Source organism: Electrophorus electricus, chromosome 12 (assembly GCF_041902795.1).
Source record: "Electrophorus electricus isolate QZ-2024a chromosome 12, ASM4190279v1, whole genome shotgun sequence".
Lineage (NCBI taxonomy): Eukaryota > Metazoa > Chordata > Actinopteri > Gymnotiformes > Gymnotidae > Electrophorus > Electrophorus electricus.
In genome coordinates, this window is record NC_137508.1 from 3,690,860 (window position 1) to 3,717,828 (window position 26,969).

At 45.9% G+C, this 26,969-nt stretch overlaps 1 protein-coding gene across 13 annotated transcripts in view; it reads left to right on the forward strand.

The window, feature by feature from the left end:
- The first annotated feature begins 83 nt into the window (after positions 1-83).
- The window catches only part of cpeb3 (cytoplasmic polyadenylation element binding protein 3), a 33,654-nt gene continuing 6,768 nt past the window's right edge, over positions 84-26,969 (forward strand). Inside the window, exons 1-9 of one of the 13 annotated variants that reach the window (XM_081725210.1) lie at positions 84-227; positions 2,496-3,352; positions 8,341-8,494; positions 15,801-15,854; positions 18,455-18,478; positions 20,289-20,456; positions 21,019-21,108; positions 26,245-26,363; positions 26,584-26,698. In XM_081725210.1, coding sequence (XP_081581336.1) covers positions 188-227; positions 2,496-3,352; positions 8,341-8,494; positions 15,801-15,854; positions 18,455-18,478; positions 20,289-20,456; positions 21,019-21,108; positions 26,245-26,363; positions 26,584-26,698 — 1,621 coding nt within the window. In that variant the 5' untranslated portion in view covers positions 84-187. The other 12 variants (XM_027014133.3, XM_081725212.1, XM_081725213.1 and 9 more) reach the window with 12 other exon arrangements.

The following is a 26,969-nucleotide window of genomic DNA, read 5'->3' on the forward strand; positions in this document are numbered from 1 at the left end:
CTGCGTCACAAACAATAATAAAACGTGTGCGAGTGCGAGACTGGGCGAGGGTACTAGGCATGATGGGATATGCAGTCCGACTCCTCGTTATTCGCCTTCATATTGCCAAAAATATCAAATTTATGTTCCAACTCGAACAGGCGCTGCCGACCAGGAGGCACTGAGCCTACTTGGAAAGACAAGAAACATGAAGATACACATATGGCTACAAAACACTTCATATTGCGGTAAGAAATTACATGTTTAATCTTCAAATTTCAAATAGCCCGACTCGATGCCCCAAGAGAGGCTAGACCAACTAAACGTTTAAGGTTTAGTATTGGCTACGATAATTTAGTGTCTTTAGAACTGACTGTTGATTTGTGAGTCACAGTTGAAATCACATCTAAAAGATTGCCTTGTCCAATGGGGACTTTTTCACTTTCGCAGGGAACCTAAGATTTAGGCCAAGGCTGATTGCTTAACTATAGCATACAGTTTTATGTTGTTTTTTAAAATTTCTATTTGTATATTCAAAAAGATGTATTAACACCCTACGTAGAATAGTGAATTTAATTGAACTTTTATGTTGTCGTATGGCTTAAAAATGCAGTGTTGTATATTATGACGATTTTACATGGATAGTTTGTATTAAGACCTCTTGCATTCCAAAACTATTTGGTTACTGTCGCGCTGGGGGAAAAAAACTACAGTTCCCTTAAGCCTCCTCTACATCATCCATGCGCCGCAGTCAATCAGCTGTTGAGGCGACTGCTGACTCTACCTCGGTAGAAGGGTAGCTCATTTGTCATATCAATACCCAGACGAGGCAAACAGAAATAGCTTTATTTACAGAATCCCAAAAGGTGAACGATAAGGTAAAGTCTGTTTCATGTAGTCTACAGCAACAGGAACATGCATGTTCTGGCATATATTTGTAATTCGTTTTCGGTTCTGGGGGGGATTAGTGGGGGGTGCATGATATTTCCCTTCCGATAGCCCCATATGTGTCTTAGAAACCTCGAGGTGTAAAACCTTTGGCGCATAAAACATATAACCTACTATTCAGCATAGGAAGCATGAGAATCTGTGGCGTTTGGTTTGACCGATTGCCCACTGTATTGATTACTTTGTTGACCTTGAATAAGCAGTTCTTATGCAGTAACGTGAAAACGAGGATTAGCTGCATGTAGACGAAATGAATTGTAGATATTTTAAACATTTAAAGAAATCGTTTCGTGGTGCGTAGAAGTGCTAAATTAGGCACAGTGATCTTTTAGGAGGAGTGTTCGGTGAACTGCAGACTGCATCGCTGACTATTTAAGTTTAAAATTGTCGCATAGCGCACTTGGCCTAGTCTACTTTTAATTTTTTTCAACCGTTTAGTTCTCCTTCGACACGTACCGTCACACATTAATTGATAGGTTGTTCGCTATTTTTGTATACAGCTTCAGGATGTCGTGGCCAACCATTTGCTGCAGTGGTGGCGTCTTGAGTCTAATTTAAGAACTCCATTTTTCCCTATCACTTGCCCCCATTTATTTATATATATTAGTCTTCATTTTCATGAAATGCCCAGATGCTAACATCACGAAATCACGAGAACTAGAAATGCAGAAATGACACCTGATTTCTGTGGTGTCATTATAAGATAAGATATATATGTTGTATAATGCTGCTTTGCCTGCGTCTACCCAGGAACTTGTAAGAAATGGGTTGTTACCCAGTTTCGGACGTGTGCTATAGTTTACCTTTTGTAGGCTATACTAAAATGCTAGTTTAATCTAAATGAAGTCATCTTTTATATTTGGAATGGGTAGTCAAGTGTTTAGTTGTGTTACAACGTGTGTTTTTAACTTTGCTGATCTTGTCAAATTACATTTACTCCCGAATGCAACAATACAGAAAGAAAAGAAACTTTTAAACTCCAAACTATTATTTAGTTACATAGACATCGACTTTCTCTCAACCTGTGAAAATGTATTGGCTGAAGAATGCTAGTGCTACACAGTGTTGCCTTTGACAGGCGCGTCGGAGGAGGGCACTGTGGCGTGTCTCCTTTAACCTTGTGGAAGGACGCAGCTGCCTTTATTGACGTATGCAAATTAATTTAGGGGCGGGCCTAGGAAAAAAAAAACAGGAACAAGAATCGGTTTCACATTGCAGTCCGGAGTTCCGGTGAGAGGAAAAAGAGACGTGGCGAAAATTGGTGAATATTGGTGTCTTCAAAGCTTTTCTCCTTTATTCGATCTTGGAGAAATAAGTGTTTCGGAGGCAGTGAAACGTTTTGCGGATTTATAGAGAAGAAAATCAGTTTGTGCAATAGGACAGACAGCTTAATTTCTGCTAAATGGGTGATTACGGATTCGCCTTACAGTCGGCACTGCTCACCAGTAGCGGCAGCAATAATAATTTCTCCCTCCCGACGTTACCTTCGTCCAAACACCGCAACAGCCCGACGAATATGATGTATGATATCCTCAATAATAACTCGTGTCTGTTTTCCCCCCTTTCAGCTCAGCAAACCATGCAGGATGATTTACTGATGGACAAAAGCAAAGCTCAGCCTCACCAGCAGCAAGATCCAACAAACATTGATCCTCCTCCTACCCCGAGCCCTTCATCGGATCTCCCAGTCTCGGAGGACAGCCCGAGTGTGACCAGCCAAGCACCTTCGATACAGAGTAACAAAGAGAAAGTAGCGATGGAGTCGCCGATCCTGCCGGGTTTGAGTTTTCATCAGCCACAGGAGACCGGCGGAACCTCGTTGTCTCCATCATTCGGTAGCACTTGGTCTTCCGGAACCACGAATGCGGTAGAAGATAGTTTTTTTCAAGGAATACCTTCGGTTAACGGGACGATGCTTTTCCAAAACTTCCCCCACCATGTCAACCCGGTTTTCGGAGGCAATTTCTCACCTCAGATTGGCTTGGCACAGTCTCAACAGCAACAAGCACAGCAGCAGCAGCAGCAGCAGCAGCAACAGAGGAGGTCTCCTGTAAGCCCAAACCAAGCCCCCTTCCCTCAAAGAAATGCGTACAACCACCAGTCCGTCATGAACAGCAAGGTCTCCTCGTCCTCTTCATCCGCTTGGAATAATCACCAGAACGCTGTTTGGAGCACAGCCTCGAATCCCTGGAGCGGGCTCCAGGCAGGCAGAGACCCGCGGAGAGCGGTAGGCGTCGGGGTTGGGGTGGGCGTAGCAGTCGGGGTTCCCTCTCCTCTCAATCCCATCTCTCCGATGAAAAAGCCCTATCCCAGTAATGTCATCGCACCACCGAAATTTCCGAGAGCCGGTCCCCTTACACCAAAACCCTGGATGGAGGATAACGCCTTCAGAACAGACAACAGCAACAATATATTACCTTTTCAGGTGAGTTTTACCATGCTCATTTAAAACGGTATGCTATCGACAGTGTTATGTATTTTCGCCGTGATATTTATATGGTAAGACGGCAATTATTTAACGGTTGTAACTTTCGACAAACTCCGTAACATTATCTGATAATGTTTATTCTGTGCTGTTGAACTGCTTGCGGTCATCGTAATGTGAGACTAGTTAATATATAAGCCGTGTTACCGATGCACTAACATCTCACTACGACACAAATAGCACTAGACATTTAACTAACACACGGACCTAATTGCGATCATCACAAATGGAACCAACTCGTATGAGGAGTAGGCTAACCTAGTGAATTTTCTTTCTTTAGTGTACGTTTTAGTGATATTTTTTCTATACCGCAAACGCTTATAAACCGTATTAACCGAGACAGTAAGCTTATCGCGTATATTCTTGATCACTGTCGTTGTGACGATAATGAAGTTGGCTGATTTTCAAACCCTAGGTAGGATCTGACCTTCAGAAGCATGAATTGTCTGCGAGGCTTGGCAGCCTACATCTAACCTTTTACGCAAAAGTCAAGTCATTCATTCTGGCCTCACACTTACGGTACGATTAGGCCTGACGTTTGGCCGAGCGTCGGTGTGAGGCCTGTCCTTTATGGTTGTTGAAACCAGCCCGAGATCTGGCTGACATTTATTGCTACTTTATTTAAATGTAAAACGCACTGGAAATTTGTTTAATTTCATTTACCCCCCTCCCCCTTCCGGATAACTTCTTTTACATTTGTAACGGAATGACTGGAGAAAACCAGACCCTCTCGTAGGCATTTGTCATGGTACGTGGATGGTTAATTTTTTTTTTCTCCTGCTCATTAGTAGTTTACTCTGCCAGCTCATTTAGGGGCGTTTAAAGGGAACACCACTCGAATGTGATTGGCTGACTGGGGCGGGGCGTGGATGGGGTCGGGGCGGGGGCGGCGCTGGTGAGTGCGGCGCTGGGGTGAGCAGAACTTGCCAAACCTCTTGACCGTATCAGTGTTTTTCTCTCCTGTCAAGAACAGAAACGATTTAATGGTTTGATCTCAGGTGTCGAGTATCCCCCGTTGAACTTATGCACTTGTCCGGCTTTCTACGCAACACAAGTTAATATTGTCGGTATGGCGCTTTGAGTTTAATGCGTGATCTTTTATAATGGTGACAGAAGAATTTAAAGGAAAGTGCAGGACTGAACTCATGAAAGTCACAAAGGAATATATTTTTTAAAATCATGTTAAAACTATTTTTCTATGTTATGGTGTCTAAAGTGTACATTTTAATCATGTTATAGAATTTACAGAGCTGGAACATTTTTTAAATCAGTTTAATGTTTGCATTTGGTTTATTACTGATTAAAAAAAAACAACTAAATTACTGATAACGTTCAGTAGTCATGTTTGATTTATTTCAAATTCATCAAGCAAGTAGCCTACCATTTTCTAAATCAGGTGTGAATGTACATTTCGTTGGTGTCAGATTAAGCCTATTCTAGCTGCATGACTACACCAGTGGAAAAGTTAGCGCTACAGCAGAGAGAAAAGTGCTGAGTCATGCCTGCTGTTATCCCACTGAATGATGGCCTCTGCCTCATTTCTGTAGGGTCAAGTGCTGAGTCATACCTGCTGTTATCCCACTGAATGATGGCTTCTGCCTCATTTCTGTAGGGTCAAAAGCATGGCACATGCATTGTGTTGTGTGACCACACCATTCTGAAAACAAGCTAAAGTGTAACACCAGTGTCACTAGAATGCAACCGCACATTGAAAACAAAGTGATTTGTGCCATGGGTAGAAGAGGTCTCTCATACCATTGCGTCTTTTCTTCTGGGGAAGCCAGTCCCTTGCTTGTGTCTTGCTGTGAGAATGAAGTCGCACTTGTAGCGTGTCACTTGAGTCAGTGGCACGGGTGCACACCGTTGAAAACACACACAGGCCTCACTTTAAGCAAATGTTTAAATGAGCAAATGTATTGTTATTGGATGCGCAAAAGGAACTTGAAGTATATTTTCAAGCGTGATTCTAAAACATTACCATGAGTGTTTTACATTTCTAGCAGCAGTGTGGTGCCGCATCTTGGGCTTGGGTGAAGTATGAACCCATTTTTGTACTCTTCACCAGATGGTGTTCATCAATTTCTTTTAGGCTACCTTCTTAATGAATAAACATGGAGAGGAAGGCATGTTTGGAATTCAAAGCTGCCTTGATGGCACATATAACCCATAGCCGATAGTACTCCTAACATTGGGCCTCATCTTTTTAAATGCAATTTTAGTTTGATTCAAAGTAAATATCAAGTCATTTTATAGGAATGTTTTAGGATGTTATGAAGTAGGCTTTTTAGATGAGTCATGATGGGCTCATTAATATTCAACTGTTAAGGAATTATCATTTTGTTGCATAACATATTTTAACACTAAAGGTTCTCTCCCCTACGTATTCTCTCTCTCTCTCTCTCTCTCTGGCTGTGGGTGTAGGTTTCTTGCTTGCTCTTGCTCTCCTCCTCCCAACATCTATTGCCACCATCCCTTGACCGTGGAGTCTGTGAAGCTGTTTTCTGTATTTTGTAATCGTTATCAAACTGTACAGAGATAAAGGGACTGACTACATGTTTGTCACCACACAGCTGTCTTGTTCTTTGCCTTGTTTCCTCTGACCATACAGCCCACATCTGACCACTACTGGACCTTGTTCACCTATTGTTAGCTTAATGCAGTCATATATATGTATACACCCGGGGTGTTTTCTAACTGTTGGGGTTTTTTTTGGTTTGTTTGGTTTTTTTTCCCCCCCCACAATAGAGGACCCATCACAAACCCTAATATAGCATGACTAGGCTTAAAAATCCCAGGCTTAGCCCGAAACCATTTGAAATGCTCTGCCTTGTGTCCAACAGTGAAAGTGAAAGGTTCTGAGCTAAAATGAGTGCATGTCATCCAAGATAACCGCTCACACCCTCATCTCTCCTTGTACTGACATTTTTTGCATTGTGGTGGGTGTCTGATGTTCTGCAGTGGAAAGGGGCCGGGGGCCTATGTAAATGCACAGGGACGACCCCTGGCCCTATATGGTTTGACGTGCAAATTCTCAAGGTGTTTGACTCTTTCTAACTTTTTAAAAGGGTATGTGAATTCGGTTGCATTCATGTGCTCTTCCCACAGATATGTCAGTTTCATTTTACTATGTTCTACCACATGTGGGTGTTATCCACTCAGCCCTACCTCTTGGATATTTGCTTGCAAATATTAAGGCCTCTCTGGTCATTACTGGTCGAGTCTTTTCAGTCTGGACCTGCACAGCACGTGAGAATGGAGAGCATGTGTGTGCGTGCGTGTGTGTGTTGAGTGTGAGTGAGTGGCACAAGGCTCAAGTGAGAAGCTCATTGTTTTAAATGTTCATGATGAGTACAAAGTGGGCAGATTTTTATCTGCCCCCAGCAAAGGGAAATGGCACTTATTTTTTTGACTGGCTCAGCCAGTTGCATAACAACGGTGGTGAACGGCGTGCTACTGCTGGGCGTCGGCAGGCCTCAGCCGGTCCGCGCAGCCACGCGTCCTTCTTAGTTCACAATTGAAGTGATGTGTGTAACGTTCACTCACTGATATACTGCTCCACACTTTCTGATTGGACTACACCTGTCCTTTCTGTCTGCATTGAGAGTTGGATGGACATTGGGTCCCAGTTCATATTGGTATCTGACAAGGTTATTGTTCACACGTGGACAAACTGTGTTCATGAAATCCCAGTGAGCACTGCACAAGCACAGTGTGCTGCTTTAGGCTGAGATCCTTGAATCCTTCACCATGATCTTCACTAATACATGCACATGGCCAGATAAGACACTAAATATAAACGTGAGTATAAAGAGTTTTGTTTCGTGTGGGGGTGCTTTGATGGATGTGCCTGGTCTTCACAGGGGTGGAACGTTGGAACGAGCTACATCAGTATTTTGGAAAGAATCCTTTGCATTAATCACTACATGAAGAGGTGGATATAAGACAGCTGAGGATATAAGCACAGCATATGGACAAACCCTGTGTCGTCATAGAACAAATGGCTGATGTTCACAGTGGGCAAATAAATGTGCTGATCTCTGAATGGGCCTGTGGTTGATAGTTATGTAGCAAACCTCCTGAATGTACTGTAGATATTTCATCTCTGAGAGAGGAGCTTGATAATTTGTAAGGACTTTGTAGTTCTTGTCTTATGCCAACATTAGTTCTAATTAACCTGTTTTATATGTGCTATCTGACCCAACAAAGTTTAGGGAACTTGTTGGCACAGACACACTGCTCTCATGCTCTAGATGTCTTACACGGACCTACATGTCTTGCAAGCAGTTTTTTTAAACATTTTTTTAAAATGACTCCTCTAACCCTGTTTTTGCTACTTTTGTGCATCATGGGTTATGTGGTCCCCCAAAACCAGATGTGGTTGTGGTGTAAATGTTCCAGCTTGTGGCTTCAGTAGTTACTGTTGAGGCTTGTGTTGAGGCAGTGCTTTGGAGGTGTTGTTGAACAACAGTGGGTTCTTTATCTCCTCAGACAAATTCTGACCAAGCACCTGTGGGACATGGTTCCTTGAAGGCATTTTTTGTTTTTGAGAGTTTGACATTTAAATATTACCACTGTTGCTGGTTTTGACAACTGAATTGATGTGCTTGGTTATGTGATTAGAGACTGCCATACTGTTCCCTTCTCTATTGTCCCTCTGACAAGTATAGGTGACTTTTTATTTTCCCGCCTCTTATTGCTTCACATCTTCCTCTTTCCTAAATGTTTTTCCCTTGTTATGATGCATCTGGTTTCCATTTAAGCAAAAGAGAACTCGAAAGAAGACTGAAGTGGATGATTAATTTATTCAAAATGAAAAATGAACAGAATGATGTCGTCACTGGCAGAAACGAACCTTGAATCACAAACACTAGGACTAACCTGTGATGTCTGCTCTCTGCACTCTAACCCTCTTGCTTTCTGTCTTTCAGGACCGGAATCGGCCCTTTGATCCATTTAGCTTGCAAACTTTGGAGAATTCCTTAATGGATATGATAAGGACTGACCACGACAAAGGTAAACAGCACCCTGTCGGGGGGCCGCCAATGACTATGGCTGATATTGTATGGAGGAATCATTTTGCAGGTTAGGAATGTTCATACATCTATGCATTATGTGGTGTTTTTTTTAAATTTTATTTATTTTTTGTTTGTTTTTTTTGGCTTCCTTCAAATAATCTCTGATAGACATGTTTTTTTGTTTTGCTATACATTATCTCTTCTGCCAACATGGTATAACTTTGTTTTCTATAAAACCATTGTAATTTAGCCACTGCCTTACCTGCAAAATCTGTTTGATGTGCATTTGCGTGTCCGTCTTTCACGAGTGGCTTGTTTCTAGGTTTTCTCTCCTTCTGTTATTTGATGCAGATTTCATGATCTCTTTTGTTTTGCAAAGAGCAAAATCTTTGGCTGTGTGATGGATGTGAGCTGTTGTGATAACATGTGTTTGATGCATGCAAACATATGAAATTGTGTGTGTCCGCATCCTCTCCGGATATAGGGCCCTTCCCTTAATTCCTACCAAGGTCTATTATATGATGCCACTGCATATCCAAATTTGCCTCTCTTTCCTGCCAGAGGCCAATACTGGTGTACTTCAGTAAGGGAAAAGGTGCAACCCTGACTAGGAGTCACCGTCCCTAACGTGGCCGAGTGTGTGGAGTACTCGAAGCACCTAGACCAGCTCTGCACAATCATATGAATAAATGTGTAGTGTGTTGTAGCCTTGAAATGAGAATTCGGCTGCAGGTGAGATTCCTTCTTAGTCTGGATCCGATGCAAATAATAAGCGAAACCTGTCATACACCGTTGAACGTGATGCCGAAGTCTCATGCGGGCAGCTTTCACACCCTCAGAGCAGTTTGCGATAACGTGACTCTGTTCAGCAAGGGCCTCTGAAGTAGTCTTGTCTGAGCACCTGTTGAGGTTAACTGCAGGAGACCACATCACTCATGTTAGTTCTGATCCTTCTAGACTATGCAAATTTGCATTTAGGAGACATATGCACGCGTATGTGTGTGGGCATGTCCTGCATGTGGCGAGGGTTTACTGCCAGATCACTTCCTTGTTTTGCACACCTCGCATGATTTTTTTTAAAAAAAAGATTTATTTTTAGTAAGGTTGCCCCTCCACACCTCTCTATACGTCTTTGAGATGATTGATAGTTGCAGTGGCAGCATGGTTTCTTATCCAGGGAGTGTCGGTGCAGAGTGGTTTTGATGGTACGTGGGGGGGGGGTGTACTTAGAAGATTCCATACATTGTGCAATACAATACATTGTGCAAAATCAAGCTATGTTTGTTTGTCCTTTACCAGAGTTATTGTGGATCAGTCTACTGGTTCAGTTGGGAGGCCTGTACTGGTCACTTTTCTACCAGTGTCAGTTTATTTGAAATACCAATGGATGTCCAAACCTTTCATTCATAGTGTTGCCAATGCCTGAGGCTTCAGTTTGACCAAAGTCCCAAATTAGATCTTTTACAGACAAAATCAAGGCAATTTCTGCAGTATTAGCAAGTCTAAATAGAAACTAGCTCAATAACCCAGTGGTGTTCGCAGCATGATGTCACTCGAGTGTGAAAAGGACAACACACAGAAATGCAAACATTTCTGTGCTGCCCAGTGCCAGGGCCGCGCTTCGCTCCCATCTGACCAGTGTCCCAAATGTCAGCTGCATGCAGGTGTAAAAGACTGAAAGAGGCCTGATTCATGGCCTGCTGTGTCCATGTTTGGCACACTGTTGACACTGTTTGCATATAAACAATCCAGACAGGGGCCGGGGGGGGGGGGGGGGGGGGGCTTTTTGCTACCCTTCTGACCAGTGCAGCTCCTCAAGGCTTTTTAAAAAAAAAAATTTTTCCTTGCTTTGCAGTTCCCATCAAAGTGTGCCTATAGCGTTGGACGTGAGCCCACATGTATATAATGATGTAACTGACTTATTACCTGTCTTGCTGGTGTACACATTTATTCCAGCCTCACACCTTGTAAATATGGTGGCGCTAAAAGAATATCACACACAAAGGAAAATGTACTACACCTGGATTGAGACTTCCAAAGGTCTCACTGTATTCTCACTGAAGGACACCATGCCCAAAGTTACTACGGCTGTTCATCTTTAAAATGTAGCCGTTGTGATGGTGAGCAAAGTTTAGCCTGGTGAATGAGACATCGTTTCTGGAACACGGGAGCCGGCTCGCTTCCTAAGGCCTGGAGAGAGCTAAAATGAGGCTCAGAGCTAGTACTGAAATGAGCAATTGAGTTGGCCTGGTCCCGTGGGCCCCCAGTTCGGGAGCAGGGCACTCTGAAGAAGGAGGCCTCTTGTGTGAAGAGGCTTTGGCTGTTTTGAGATGGAGGAGGGTTTTTGATTTCCCCCCCCACCTCTCTCTCTCTCTCTCTCTCTCTCTCCTGAATGTACATTAATCTGATTGGAATGGAATGTGTGGGGAATTCACGTTTGGAAGGGGAGAATGGGGTGGGAAGCGAAGGGTCGAGGGCGGCTCCCGAACAAACGCGTCCCTCTTCCAGACAAAACGCTCGAAGTATTGGACAACCCTAGACTGTGATCCACTTAACTTGTGTGTAGCCAGTTATGCTTTGAGCCTCCCCCTCCAAACTCACACACAAACAGGCACCCAGTTCAAAGAGACTTTGCTGTACATAAAGGTGCCTTGTGTCAAGGCTCTTGCATTTATACTTGCACAGCTTCCATGCACGATGATAACACAGTTGCATGCACACACTCACCCCCCACAGTATCCAAGTCCTTCTGCTCTCACATGATCCATCTTGTTCTTTTGTGGCTGAAGGATAGAGCTGTGGTAGTTTTTTTTTTCAGTGCCCACTTAGAATAATGAAGGTCTGATTTTGTTCAGTTGTTTATGTAATGCTTAAAGTGGCAGGCATAGATCCTCCAATTTGGTACACACGATGGCAAAAGGGTGGCTGATGAGAACGTGGGGTACGGAGAAGTGCAACAAGTCAAAGCTACGGAGACGATGGTTTATCGGTGCTGAAGAACCGCAGTAAGTGTAGAGGTCTCGATTCTTCTGTGTGCACCAACAACCAGATCGTCCTACCTGACGACTTCTAGACTAGTTAGCGGATGCACCTAGGAGGAGGTCGGAAACATTCTGAAGTGTGTGCTAATGTTTGCTTTGCAACTGAAAGTTGAAAACATGCTTGTGAGTATCAAGGGAAAAGTACAGCACTCACCGTTCAAAGCCCAAAGCCCCGCATGACCTCATTAAATGCCGTGGGTGTTGACCCTCATGCATGCGCCTCACACTTTTTGTCTTGGTGTGTGTCGGCGAGCGTGTCTTCCTCTGCAGGTGCAGGTGCATGTTGGCGGGGGGGGGAGGAACGAGGAACTGAACTAAAGAGTAAAGGAGTGAGTTGGGATGGATGACGGGAAAGTTGGCAGCTTCCCCCTGCCCCACCCCTCGGAGCTATGTGTAAGCCCTGTGCAAGATGCAGCGTGCTGGTGTGCTACAGGCACTCCACTCTGAAGAGTGCTATCGTTGGGAGAGTACTCTACTCATTTACGCACTGTGTGGAAGGAACGTTCCGCAGTGACCCAGCATAGCAAAGCACTTGAAATGATCAAATTGAAGAGTCATTTGCTTGTGTTATTTGCCTAAGGGAATATGTTAAAGGTTAAGATCTTGGGATCTGGTTTATGTATCTCCAAAGAGAATGTCTGGATTTTCCTGTGTGAATTTGCTTTGGAGAGTGTGTAAGTGTGTTGGGTTCAGGACCTGGCCCCAGGTCTCGGTGTTCGTGAAGTTGTCAGCAGGTTGTCAGCATCTCCTCTGCTCCTCTTCCACAGTCCTGCAGGGGCTTGGTTAGCCAGCACGGGAGCGCGGCGTCTGGCTCTGGTGGGGTGCCGCCTACAGGTGGGGGGTGGCGGTGTGTGGGCTGCACTCCAGACAGGAAGCAGGAAGACGTGGGGATTAACTGCGAGTGTAAGAAAGAAGGGGAGAGAGAGAGACGAGGAGTAAGATGAGGTGCAAAACGAGCAGAGAATTGGTGTAAGAAAATGAGAGATTGCTCCTCATTGGCTAGTTATAAGCCATATGGGTGGTGTCTGCAACTTCTACACAGCTTTACTTATACACAGAATGCATGTTTTTTTTAATCCGTGTGAGTGCTCAGGTAGAATATGAGCCCATCGCTGTAGTTCAAGGTCCCCTGTCCTGGTTTTTTAAGTCACCTCTCACAAAGTTGGCATCTTCAGAGTCAGCAGATTCGTGCGCTCTGTCCGGTCGAACTACTGCCACCATCTCAGTTGGTTCAAATCCATGACGTGTAAAGGGATATCACCTTCTATTTATATATACCCAGGGCCTTGGCCTGCTCTAATGTTAAAGTCTGGACCAGGGTTGATGCTCACACGCAGGCATTAACTCTTGGTCCTCAGCTAACATTTATGCCGTCCTGGTGTGTGTCCAGGGAAGTATTGCACTGTTGTTGAGATCTCCCTCAGAGGGCTTTCATGCCAAGGGGAAAGAGCAATGTTTGTTTATGTCCACTACTGTGACCCAATCGCACGTCAAGAAAGAAACTGGAAACACAGAATTAGCACAGAACCAGAACCCTGTGAGGAAATGTCCGTCGCTTTGCTGCCCAGCTACCGCACCAGAGCTCAGATCTATATGAGGTGGGCGGAAAGGTAAGGGTGTTTTCACTCCACCCCAAGGGTGGTCGTGTTGGGTAGTGGGTCGTGGTGGGCCCGGTGGTAGTGGTGGGTAGGCTCTGGGCAGCAGGACGAGCTGCTCAGCCAACACAAAACTCTCTGCAGCAAACATGGCGATCAAATGGTGGAAAGATTACAGCTGCAGATGTTGATTCAGAACTGTCAGTCACTGCCGAGCGGTTTTAATTTTTGTTTTTAGGGTTTTGTCAAATGTTTCCGGAATAATTATGGCACGTCAGGATCCTGCCACTTCATTCATTTCCATTCAATTAGCTACATAAAGAATGAGGGGAAAATGTTCAAAACGTCAAAGAAATTTTATGCAGAGTTAATTCACTGTCAACTTATCTGCATAACACAGAAATACTGGGAGTTGCATTATTTTGCAATTACTTTACAGACTATATGCAATATCCAATGACACTCATATACCACCTAGAAAAGTGGTTCCAGAATTTTCTCTCCTCATTTGACGTTCCCAGTAGTTGAACATAAGGGGGCCTGAAACAGCCCTATCCGTTCAGTAGGGTTATGGAGTCGTACTTCACTCCAACCCAGAGCTGCCAGTTTGTCCGTTATGTCCCTCGCGTGGCCAACCAGAGGAAGAATGTCTGTGCTTTTAATCGGAGTCGTGCTCCGATGGTGGTGGCGATTTTAATCGGAGACATTCTCCCAGAAAACCTGGAGCTTCAGTTGACTTGGTGACCTCGGTGGCATTACTGTTGGTCTCTGGCCCATTTAGGCGATCTTCCGCCTCACTGTTTGTCAAAGTCTCAGCGCACATTAGATGACTGCAGTGTGCTAATGACTAAACAGATGTAGCAACCACCATGGCAAAGTCAGAGCAACTGAAGGAGAGGTCAGGGTGACTGCTCTGTCCTGTAATGGCAAGAGGTCAGGCATGTGACAACAGAGATTTGTGGAGATTATGTAAATCGCTCAACTACAGTGGTGGTTGCTCCCTGTGAACGAGGCATATACATGTATATAAGATACCGGCCAGCTGTGGTCTTTCACGCAGGTCATGGCGCTTCTGATTAGCCAATCCTCACTAGCCTCTATATCTAAAAATGAAAAAAGAAAGAAAGAAAGAAACCCCGATTTGTTCACGCTGTCTTGTGACAGCACGTGGTTCGCGAGCGTTTTTAAAGCTGCAGCCATGACTACACGACGTGACGTGACAGCCGATGGCCCAGGCAGCAGACTGAGCATTTATCATGGCTTCTGGCTTCTTGCTGGACGACCGTGTAAACAGCAGACCAATCGGCACTGCCCTCTGTGAGGCAGAGGGACCACCTGCTACTGCATGGCTCCTCCTGTAGTCACTTGAGTTCCCCCACTCACTAACTCCATATGGCACAGAATCCAGGGTTAACTTATGGCCTTTTGATGCTTCAGATACAAGCGTCTTTGGCCCCTCTTCCCCTGTATTAGCAGTGCGAGGTCCTCTGAGGCCCCTAGGGGTTGTTGTCTTGGTCCATAATGTTCTAGCTCGGACTGGGCTTTCATACAGTGGTTGGCACTAGCTATAAGGCGATGCACTCCATTGACTTTTGGCGATTCTTGTTGCTTTTCTCTTTGCCACACAAAAGTTCTGCCGGACATCAATGCCAGCCAGTTAATCCCTGAGTTTCAGGTAACTTATGCCAGCCAGGTAACCTCAGAGTTTCAGGTGGCTTCGTTTCACCTCTGCATCCCAGTGCACAATCCAGCCTCTGTCCTTCGCGCTGTTGCTTCTGTATGTAGACGGGGAAAGTCTGCTCGGCTTCGTTTGTCTTTCAGTAAGCCAGTCCCAAGCTGCCAGACTGCTGCAATGCCAGCGCCTTCCTCGAGTGTGCCGAGAGCACTGCTGATTGATGGTGCTCGAGTCGCTTTGTGGGACTCGAGTCTTCGCCCCAGGCTACAGTCGCGGGCTGCCCGGGCGCGGTGCTCGCGGCCGTGCTGATTAGTGCGAGGCGAGGGCCACGGGCGTGCCAGAGAGAGGCCGCGCCGGCCGAGACGTCAAGCTACGTCGAACCGGCCAATCTCTCGCGAGAGTTCAGAGTGGAGTGCAAATTGCAGGTTGCAAGATCAGCCTCACATAAATCCAGAATGGGGTTTAATGGTATGTAATCGAAAAAACGGGGGCCGAGCCACGTGACGGGCTAGCGAGATGGAGAGTGGGAGGGAGATGATGGGAGAGGGAGAAATGGAAAGATTTCTTCTAGCTATAGCTGGAACTTCTCTCTTCCCCCAGCTGGAATGGGGTGGTGTGCCTGACCTTGAGGCTGAATGCCTTCTCTAGGATTCCCAGCATTCTGCTCTTCATTGTCGGCGCTCTGGAGCTCCTTTCATGCTGCAGAGTCCGCGGCTGCCGCCTCAGCTCTGATCTACACAGTGGGACTCCAGATGTTGCAGATTATAGCACCGTTTAGCATCGTTTGAATGATTTTAGATGCAATTGATTTTATAGCTTGTTAACATGAAATATTAACTTCAAGCAAACAAGGAATATTAGAACAGCCCTGCAATCATCAGTTAAACGGGTTGGTTCAGTTTGAAATGAGAATATTCTGTAGTAACCAAATGGCTTTGTAGCGCAGTGCTAGGACTGAGGTAAGTGTCAACAGATGAACAGATGTGGATGAACTCATCTTCAGGTGGTGTTTGCTGTTTCAGGATCCTCACCCTTGTGTGTGTTTCTCTTGTGTTTCCGCAGGACGCATGGGCTTGAACTTTAACCACCCAGCAGCTGAACACATAATGCCACTGAGTGAGTGCTTTTCTCATTCCGCTCAGTCTGAACTGCCCCCCCCACACACACACACACACACGCGCGCACACACACACTCTCACACTCTCTCTCACACTCTCTCTCTCTCTCTCTCTCTCTCTCACACTCACTCGCTCTCTCTCTCTCACACACACACTGCCATGTTGCATGTAAATATAAACCCTCTCTTAATAATGTGATTGTAATAATGGATCTTGTCACAGTCCTGTTATGGGAGAACTGCCTCTAACTTGCCCGTGTAGGATGTGAAAGTGTCTGCCTGCCAACGTTGTAGTATATTTTTTCGGTCGGTGTCACATGTTCATTCTTCTGAACAGCTGGTTACAATGCTGTTTCCTTCTATCTTGCCGGGTCGTTGACCTGACCTCACGACTGGGTCTGTTCCCACTGGGTCTTGTAGTTCTCATCACGCAACGGGCTCTGTGTTTCTTACACGAAGTGCGTCATGGGTGGTGCTGCTAGCCGAGCACGGAGGTGTCGCGGGGCCTGCGTGCGGCTTCGGCCAGCCCGCCCGTGCACGCCGCGGGTGGTGTGGTGCGGTGCGGGCACTCGCTGCTGTAGGAGCCTGACGTCTCCTCCACCCACTCAGGTCCTGATCCTGTCGAGCGCCAGCGTCCACAGACGCTCTTCTCTCAGCTTCGGCTGGTAGAGGTTCTCGCCCTGCGAACAGAAGGGCAAGCGGAGGAAGGAGCAGGGCTGGGACACCTTCAGAGCGCCCCCTGGTGAAGGGGGCATGTGCTGGCCATGGTTCTCATATCTCTTTTTGTGGCATTTGCCAATGCACTTGTATAAGTCAGAGTTATACATAGAGTTGCTTCTTTACAAAAAAGAAGGCTGTTTAAAAAAAAAAAAAAAACTCTTCTTAATGAGAACTTTAAAAAATAATTAGTCCTTAATTAGCACTCCTTATGTATGCAGAGGTTAAGACTGAACATATCCTGTTTTGTTTTTTTGTGTTTTTTAAAGCTTTCTCTTTAGCTACTGAGCCAGCTTTTAATGCAGTTTTATTCTCGGTGGCTAAATTGACCTGTATGCTATAGTTCAATTGGGAGTTGTTGGTACACAGAGTATGACTTCAAGAACTCTCAAGGTTGCATGTGTTCTAGAAGGGCTTTTCTCCAGTGAGATCGCATTGGCACTGTCGTTAGTTCTGTGTGAAGAACCTCGGGGCTGCGTTTCCTACAAATTGTGGTTCCTTACTCTGCGTCCTTAAACGGTGACAGTGATTATTCCCACACACTGAGTGATATCCAGTAGGTTATTGTAACCTTTCACCAATTGCCCCAAAGTAAATTCCACCCTATGAATCTCTTAAACTTTGGAATAGATTCCTCCCTCTCCCTCAGTGGGTTGGCTAATATAGTTTCACAAGACACATGCTGTATGTCTCGCGCTCTCTCTCTCTCTCTCTCTCTCTCGCTCATCTCCCCCTTGTTGCTAGGCACTCTAAACCTCCGACCTCTTGCAGTCAGACATCTCTATGGCTGCTCTTAGCACACCAAGGCCACTTTAATGAACAGGCCTGAATGCGGACTGCTGCAGTCTGGAGTCAACATTGTCCTCCAGCAGTGTGAATGGCACTCAGCCGGAGCCTCGCCACCATGACCGTGCTGGCCTGTCCTGGCAGCGTTGCCTTGTGGGGACGAGGAGGGCGAGGGGGGTAATGGGGAGCTGGTTCCCAGCGGGCCTCTTTTAGCTCGTCGGAGGCTCTCTCATCCCCAGCCCAGGGGGAGTTTATCCTGGCCTGGCGCCCGCCCTGCCGGGTGATGTGACCCATGCCACGGAGCAGCAGCTGAGCAGTGAATGCCGCGCTGGGTGGGTGGCGCCCGGCCGACATGCGGGTGCGGGGCGTGGTCTGTCCTGCCAGTTGCATGCAGTTGTGTTTTTTTGAAGTAGTTGTCCAAGATCATGACATCGTCACACCTGCAATAGTGTGATGCTGTAACTGTTAAAGTACATATTTTGCAGAAAAATGGCAGTAAAATGGATGTTTTGTAAGCTTATGTTTAGCGTAAAACTACAGAGTGTTAGAACCAACGTTTTATGATTCCTGTAGCTTCAGCAAAAGGTCAGATGCCATTCCATCATGCCGAAATCGACCCCCTGAAAATAATAGGATTGCTGGGGCTCTATTAACACCCTGGTCAGTCCTTTTTGGAGCTCGATGCAGTAGGGGAGAGAAACTCTGTGCGCAGCACCGTGGGGGGTCAGTTCTCATACTCTGTGCTGGTGTAATGTGTGGTAGGTCGACAGAGGACACAGCTGCATGGGACACTGTAACTGAGTCCACGTTCTCTCTGAGCTGGCAAGCTCTGACCCTTGACCCTCACCATGCCACATGGCCTGTGCCAGATTGTTGCCTTGGTGACTTATGACTGGCTACAAAAACCCACTTCCCTGTCTTTCTCTCTCTCTCCCTATCTCTCTCTCTCTCTCTCTCTCTCTCTCTCTCTCTCTCTCTCTCTCTCTCTCCCTCTCTCTCTCTCTCCCTCTCTTTCTGTGCTCTCCTTTTCTTGGTCCCCCTCCCTTTCTCTGTTTCACTTTTCTTTCCCTTTTCCCCTTTGTGTGCTCCCAAACAGCCAGGAGCTTTGGTCGCAGAAGAGGTAACACGCTGCCTTCTCTTCATTTTTTGTGCTTGCCAAAATTAAGAGGCTTGCTCAAGCTAAATTGCTGTGTGTGTGTGTGTGTGTGTGTGTGAGAGAGAGGGTGAATGTCTGCCTCATCTGTGCTGTGGTTGGATGAGTCCTATTCATTAAGATGCTTCTCACCCTGCCTCTCACCTCTGAATTTGATCGTATATTTTCATAAATCATGTTTTAACCATTTCCTAACACGAGGCTTTAATGGACTTTTTTTTTTTTTTGGTTTGTTTACTTTGCGAGGAGAAAACTGCTAGCCAATTCCTTTATTTTTCTTAGTCATTGTGTTCTTCATGCTTAACAATGCCTTTTCAAGAAATACTGCACCCCCCCACACACACACACCCGTCTAAGTGTGTGAGATGCCTGGAACCCCTCCTGCCCTGTTGACTATGAAAGCACATTGACTTGACTGGGGCATTCCTGCTGGAACGCACTTTGTCGCTAGGAATGCTGAGTGATTCCTGCAGTGGAAGAGTCCCATGTTCTCATTACTAGAACGTTCCCTGAGCATTCGAACACGGCAACCTTCTCCTTGTGCCTCTGCGAGGACTTGGAGAGAACATGGCCAAGCCAGGCTCAGCTTCCCAAATGTAACCCAGCCCAAAGACTATCAGAAGATGGCAGAGCTTGTAGTGCTTGCAGAATCCAGCGCAATCTTCTCTCTCTGCTGGGTGCTTTTGGGAACCCAGATCCTAGCAGGTGATCGCGGCGTGAGAGATTTGCTTTATGGCCGTTCTAAAGCAAACCTGTGTCTTGTTTAGCGATACCTGCAGCTTCGTATGTGTGGGGATTTTTTTTTTTTATCCTAACAATCACAAGCCAATCCTGATCTTTCCCTTATAAATATTCCTAAATGTGTTGTCAGTGTTGGACAGGAAGCAGGATATTAAGGCTCTGAGCTGCATCTGTACTTTAAACCTCTGCTATACGATTCACCTTTCATTTCACCTTCTTGTGGTTCTTTATGTACATGACATCAGCATGCATATACCACCATTTATCTAGCTTTCGACATTAATACCCAACTCCACACATAACCTAGTTTTCAAACCTGCTATGTAGTTTAATGAGCAACATGGTTTTTGATGTGAAAAGCTGAGATGGTGTTCTTCTAATCCTCTCGCACTAAACCCCAGGAGACTGGTCCTTCTGAAATAGCCCAGTTCTGCGGTTCAGTTGAGAGCCCTAATAATCTCATTAAATGGAGGATTTCTGGACAACGTCTGTAGTCTTCAATGAAAAGCAAAAGAGTAGACCGTAACATAATTCAGCACAATCTGATCGTGTGTGTGTGGGGGGGCTTCTGCACATGTGTGCATGGGGTTTCAGTTCGCTTCTTTAAAAAACAAAACAAAACATTTTGGTACTTTTAATTTCACTAATGATCTTTTGAAATGGAAACCATAATTTTTATTTTTGCACCTTTTTGGCTGTGAGAATTCTCCAGTAAATGAATTTGATTAAACCACAGCATTCTGCTGCTTCTTTCCTGTTTTCCTTTCTTGGTCTCTTCCTTGGACTTTCATAACCTTGCGCTCTTCCCCTTTTTGTCCTCACTTGGTCTTGTGCTCTCTCTCTCTCTCTCTCTCTCTCTCTCTCTCTCTCTCTCTCTCTCTCTCTCTCTCTCTCTCTCTCTCTCATTAACTCTTGCTCCATCTCTCTCACACCGTGCATGCTCTCCCATGCTCTCTCTCTGTCTCTGCTTTTTTGCTGTGTGCCTCTCCTCTCTCTCTCTCTCTCTCTCTCTCTCTCTCTGCCTCTCTCTCTCTAGGTCGCTCGTCACTGTTTCCTTTTGAGGATGGTTTTCTGGACGATGCCCACGGGGACCAGTCCCTGACCCCAGGCCTGAACTCACCCACTCGCTGTCAGAATGGAGAGAGAATGGAGCGCTACTCCAGGAAGGTCTTTGTTGGTGGCCTGCCTCCAGACATTGATGAAGGTACACAGCAGGCAGGAACAGCAACAAAACTCAATTTGCTTTTATATTACATTTTTTCCTTCAGGAATTCTGGGACATTATTGACAATAATGGCTGGCCAGAGCTTTGTTTTTCAGTTTGTTTGTTTTGAATCCCCTTATTTAGCTCCCATGATGAGTTAGAGCCCTAGAACAGTCAGTGCCTCTAACCTTGTTGTCATGGCTTCATTTCTGTGATGAGTATAGTGTGTGTGTGTGTGGTGATGGTGATGCATTTCACTCAAGTGCAAAGAGTACCACAGTGCTCTGGGGATCTAGTACACAGATTGTGAAATGAGCCACACACAGTCGGGACATTCAGGCTGGCAAAAGTCTGGTTTCTCAGTGTCTACTGACACAATGAGGTCAGTATTGGGGGAGAGTTCTAAACTTTGATCAGGATGGCCAGTGAGTAGCCCCTGCACTGAAAGCCTGAGGGCCAACACCTGCCTGTGTCCCTGGCTGTGACCCATGATGTCTTGTATTTTATGATGTCTGGAATATGTTGGTCTTGTCCTAAATAATCCTTCCCTCCTCCCCCGTAGATGAGATCACTAACAGTTTCCGTCGCTATGGGCACCTGGTGGTAGACTGGCCCCACAAAGCAGAGAGCAAGTCCTATTTTCCTCCTAAAGGTAAAGCACGCAGACACTGCAGTTCATCCCCCCCTCCCACGGGGACCTGGGCTCGTTGAGTCTTGGTGGCCCTTTTCTGGAGCCCCAGGTGCATTCGTGGCATTTGGCAGACGCTCTTATCCAGAGAGACTTACAAAGGTGCCACAGACCTGCAGCAGCAAATCTGTCATTTTCTACCACGGCATGTTCCTGTCTGAAGAATCGGTATTTCACCGAAAACGCTGGCTTTGTTTGGTTATTGCCGAGCACTGCGGTTTGATTTGAGGGCGCGCCGGATCTACAACCAAGCTCCAGGAAGAGGCGCGTGCCCCTGCCTGCCTGGCTGGTGCGATTGGCGTGCTGGCCACGCCCCTGGAGAAGAGGCTGGTTGTGTTCAAAGGCACATGGCTCGTATCTGAGTCCCAGTGGCAGGGCTCTGCAAGGCCACTCTGAGTGGTGCATCGATCTGTTTATGCGTAAGGGCGCTTCGTGCGGGTCGCCAGATCCAGCTCTTAGATCCTTCTTGGAAAAGCTAAAAATGCAGCGAGTTGATGGAATTGATGAACAGCTTCAGTGCTCAGTTCAAGCTCGTTAACTGCTTTGCAGAGTGCAGCCTGCCCCATGGCCATGACATGCACAGGCACATCTAGGCAAGCATGAAGCAAGCTCCTGTGCACGCACCCTGTGCCCATTGCATGTACGCGCCCACGTGCACATGCAGACAGGCATGTGCACGGACAGCCTGCAGGTGCAGCTGTGTTCGTACAAGGACCTGACAGGAGGGACTCTCTGTGCCTCGCAGAGAGGTCAGAGTGAACAGGTGATTACAGCTCCAGTGAACTGCCCCATACTGCCCCATTAGCCACATGAAGAAAAAAAAACAACAACCCACAAAGCTGTTGAAATGGAGGTCTGGGTAAAAGGCACATTTTTCAATGTGTTGCATGTGGCGAAGGCCTAAAAATCCTGCCAATCCACTTATTCTCTCTGTCTCTCTCTCTCTCTCTCTCTCTCTCTCTCTCTCTCTCTCTCCCCCTCTCTCACACGCATGTTCTCAAATTCAAAAACTCTGCTAAAATAGCTGCAATGCGCTCTGGCCTAGTGTGGAGACAGCTGTGTCCTTGTAGGGGCGTCGGTGCGATGTGAGTGGGTGTGAGCACTCATGGGACCAGTGTGTGATGGAGGAGTGCTGAACCCTGTCCTGAACTCTCCTCACCTCTGTCTATAGGGATTCTGCATAAAGCCTCATGTGTCCTAGTACTCGGACTAGAATTGCTGTGTGTGTGTGTGTGTGTGCGCGTGCATGCGTGCGTGTGCGTCCATTAATCTGTCGTCAGCAGATGTGTAGTGTTGTCCAGTGGGCATCAATCAGAAGCCTGTATTAAAAAGCCCCAGAGGTTCCGCGAATGGAAGGCACTAGTCACCCTGCACGCCGTGCGCCGCGAGAACTGCAGCTCCACTGACTCAGAGTGCAGCTGTGTGACACTGCAGCCACAGAGGAGTGCACGACTTGTCATGCTGATTTCCCATGTGCTGGTGTGTGTTCATGCATGGGTACATTTTCTTTCTCTCTCTCTCTCTCTCTGTGTGTGTGTGTGTGTGTGTGTGTGTGTGTGTGTGTGTGTGTGTGCACGCACTCTACTTGAAGCAGATGTCGGTGTGTAGCGGAGCCGGGCAGTAGGTGGGACAGATGCTCCTGTATCAGTGCACAGTGAGAGCATGAGCTCGAAGGCAGGCTTCAGAGACTGGATTCTAGTTTGAGTTTCCACGGTGATGCTCAGGCTTCCAGAGTTTTGTCCAGTTGCTTCTGCCTGCGTTCAGTCCTGATTCTAGCTAAAATGTGGTGGCGCTGGCAAAAAAAAAAAAAAAAAAAGTTTTCCAGAACTTTCTGCATCAAATTTGTGGGCTGTTCTGACAGCATGTTCGCAAAGATGAAAGACCCCCCCACCCCCGGCAGCATCTCCAGCCATTGTATGGTTTGCTGGCTGTGCTGTGGGTTACTGCACGGACATCACTCAGTGTCTGAACCCACAGTCCGTTCCTCGCCCCGAGCTGTCTGCCTGGGCTTGCCTACTGCTTGGAAAATATTACTTGTATTTATGCTGTTTGTTTTACCTTTGAAACTGTGATTGTTCTTTACATGTGACTTCAGTCCAGTTTTTACTGAGGTGATTCCGTTCTTTATCACGTTATTAATTCTGTCTGTATAAGCTCCATAAATGTTATCTTGCCTAATGAAAATCTTATTTTGACAAAGCAGTATGTCTAATTACTCTTTACCAGATACATTTTCTTAGTCTTGCGTACTGTTTAAGTACCTCTGCCAATATCAAGTTATTTCTTAACAAGCACATTTGTTAAATAAATTTGTGGATTTTATTTGTTAAACCCTCTTTTTTTCCTACTGCTAGAGAGGCATGTTTTGCAAAGCATGTGCAGAGGTGGGAAAACCTGCCTACGCAGATTCTGGAGCTGTTCCTGGCAGCCGTTCTGTAGCTGTACGGAAGAGCAGGGCGTAGCGCTGCAGAGATGCACGCCGCCTTCCGACCAAACCCTTCTGTTCCTTCGAGAACAACGTGCGACTTGCACACGCCGCAGTTCATCACTTTACTGTACACCGCCAGCAGAGTTGGTGGTGTCCATTACCTCATTACCTTCTTAAACACAAAGGGTTCAGATTGAGTGTCTGCCTCAGACTTGACAAAAGCATCTCTCGACTCCTTCTCTCTCCCTTTATTTCTCGAGCTCTGTCCATCCAGGTTATTTCAGTTCAGTAAGCTTTAAAGTAGGGCTGAGTGACATTGCATTTATGGACGATTCTCCATTACAATTTAGATTTTTTAATGCTTATATAATGCAGTTAGAAAATGACAAGCCAAAGGTTTTAGTTGTTGGGTTTTTTTTGCACTTTATTTTTAAATTATTTTATTAGAATGGACTTTGGATGTCCACAATCACCACAATCTATAGCAGTCTAGAGGGGGGAAATGTTCATTTTAAATGTCCCTAACAGACTCTGCAAGTGCAACTAAATTGTTAAAGTATAAAAGCAGTGTCAAACATTTTTCAAAATTTTTTTTTGCTATATACTTTCAAGAGTAGTGGTATGGCAGTGGTAGCTGAGTGTTTCAGGTACTCAACTAGTAATCAGAAGGTTGCCAGGTTGGCACTGTTGGACCCCTGAGCAAGGCCCTTAACCCTTAACTGCTCATGTTGTATTCAGTCATAATCGTAAGTTGTTTTGGATAAAAGCGTCAGCTAAATGCTGTCTCAACAGTATGGGTTTGGGTGGATCACTCATAATTCTGCATGATTTGTTTTGACCAACAATCGGATTTGACCTATTTGACAAATTTGGGTTTATTTGGTTAAAACTATGTTCTGTGGAAGCTGTGTTCTGTAGGAATTCCGCAAGGTGGCACAACGATTAAAATATTCAATACAACAAACTGGGTTGTTTGTCTGAAGGCGTGACACAAAGAAGATATGGGATTCAAGCAGAAATAATTTTCACAAAAATAGAAATGAATTTTTCTTAAATATAAAGTCTAAGGCAGGAAGTACATTTGGATCGCAAAATTGCTGACATGTAATTTAAACATTTTATCATGTAGATCTTTTAGAAACTGTTTGTAGTTCACAAAACCTGGAGCTCTGCTTGTGCGACCTGTCTTCTGGGTGCCATGTTCTCTTACCAGCCTGTTTCTGTGGCTAGACTGGGCTCACTGTCAGTGTGGTATCGTGATCTGGCAATCCTTGAAGACATAAATGTGTAGAAATATATGCATATAAGTGTGTGTGAGCGAGCATGAGTGCTGAGGTGGGGTTTGAACTAAGCAAAGAGAGGCAGTTGTCTAAGGTCCCTATGAGCCAAGAGACGCATGAGATTTTTGTGGGTGTATTCTTAAATATATATATATAAATATTTGCTAAATCTGTTATGTTACTACAGTAATTGTTCAGTAATGTGATGCAGTACCACTCCTGATCATGGTTCAATGGTCTGTTTCACGTTTTTATGTGATTGTCACCAAGTGAATGTAGACTAGTTCCTTAGTTCCTTTCTTTCTTCTAGGATCCCCAAATCACAAAATCTGTACAGGCGTGCGCGTGCATGTGAGCAATTGCATTCCTGCTGTAAGCAACGGCCGAGCTGTTCTCGTAACACGTACTCTGTGATTTTAGTGTTGCCGCTGTTGGGTGGCGGCTCACGGGGTTGCTTTGGCCCCTCTCAGAGGTCCGTGTATCTGTCCGCTTACTCGAGGCATTGTGCGTACGTGTGTGTGTGTGTGTGTGTCTGTGTGTGTGTGTGTGTGTGTGTGTGTGAGTGAGTGAATATTATGTGAGCAGCAATTGTGTGTGAAGGGGGCGTGGGGTTCTGACCGAGACAGAACACCGTGTCCTTCCTAAGAGGCCAAGATGGCCCTCTCCTTTCTGCCTCCAACACCAGCTTTCTCCCACCTTCTCCTCTGCTTCTCAGACACCCTCGCAGAACATGGCGTTCCTTTATTCCTGTGTGCCTCTCTGCTGTCTTGGCTTTCATCCTCAATCTCTGTCTTTTAGAGGAGAAACACACACACACACACACGCGCGCACTCTCTCTCTCTCTCTCTCTCTCTCTCTGTGTCTCTGTCTGTCTGTCTCTTTCGGTCTCTCTCTCGGTCTCCCCTCCTCACTCACACTCTGCAGGACTTGGCCATAACCAGAATGAGACCCGACCCGACCCGGCCTGTGCCGTTCCTCTGTCCTCCAGGCGTCCTGGGTGTGTCTGCCGCAGTGCGTGTGTGCTCGCTTAGCGCAGGCTGCTCTCCGAGGCCGCGTTGCTTGGGTGGAGTGAGCCACATGTCATGTGGATCAGTAGCCATTGTCTGAGTTCACAGTCAGGCAGGGCCATGGCTGCTTTCTAGAGGTGGGGCTGCTACTGCTGTGGGTGGAGGCCTCTTCAGATGGATGCTTGTATAAACAACATAGAAGCTGAGCTGTCAGGATTCATGTATATAGAATATTATTATTATCATTCTTTAATTAATTAGTTAATTGAAGACCCCAATTTCTTTAGCATTGTTCAGGATAAATTATCTCTTTGCCCCTGACTCTCTCTCTCTCTCTCTCTCTGTCTCTCTCTCTTTCTCTCTCTCTCTCTCTCTCTCTCTCCAGGTTATGCCTTTCTGCTGTTCCAGGAGGAGAGCTCTGTGCAGGCCCTCATTGATGCTTGTATCGAGGAAGATGGAAAGCTGTACTTGTGTGTCTCCAGCCCCACCATCAAAGATAAACCAGTGAGTTCAACACTGCCAGTAAAGCTGCTAAACACGCCACGTGCACACATGAAAATAAACTCCAGATGCTACAGAAGGCAGAGACCTAAGTTTGTTCAAGGTCATTTTCATGAATTGTTATTATTTTGTATTGTATTATATTCTAAAATCCCCTAAACTTGTTTGTTACATAAATGTCAGCTTGTTTTTGTGCTGGGTGTCTAACCAACTTGTTCTCCAGGTCCAAATCCGCCCGTGGAATCTAAGTGACAGTGACTTTGTGATGGATGGATCTCAGCCTCTGGACCCACGCAAGACCATCTTTGTGGGAGGGGTCCCACGACCTCTGCGTGCAGGTCAGGAACTAACGGAACGAGCAACGATCCTCTCCAGACATTTGTAAATGTTATAAAAACTGGCAGCCTAATCTTTCCTCGTAAGAAGTCTGTTAATTTTACACTACCTGGGATCTTGCTCTCAACAATTACCAGCAACAATTTTTAGTGTGTAATTTAGTACAATGTTAAGCTTTCCAGTGTTTAGTCTACAGGCAGTTATTTAGTTTGTTTGTGTGTGCCTGCGCGCGTGCGTGTGCGTGTGTGTGTGTGTGTGTGTGTGTGGCTTTGC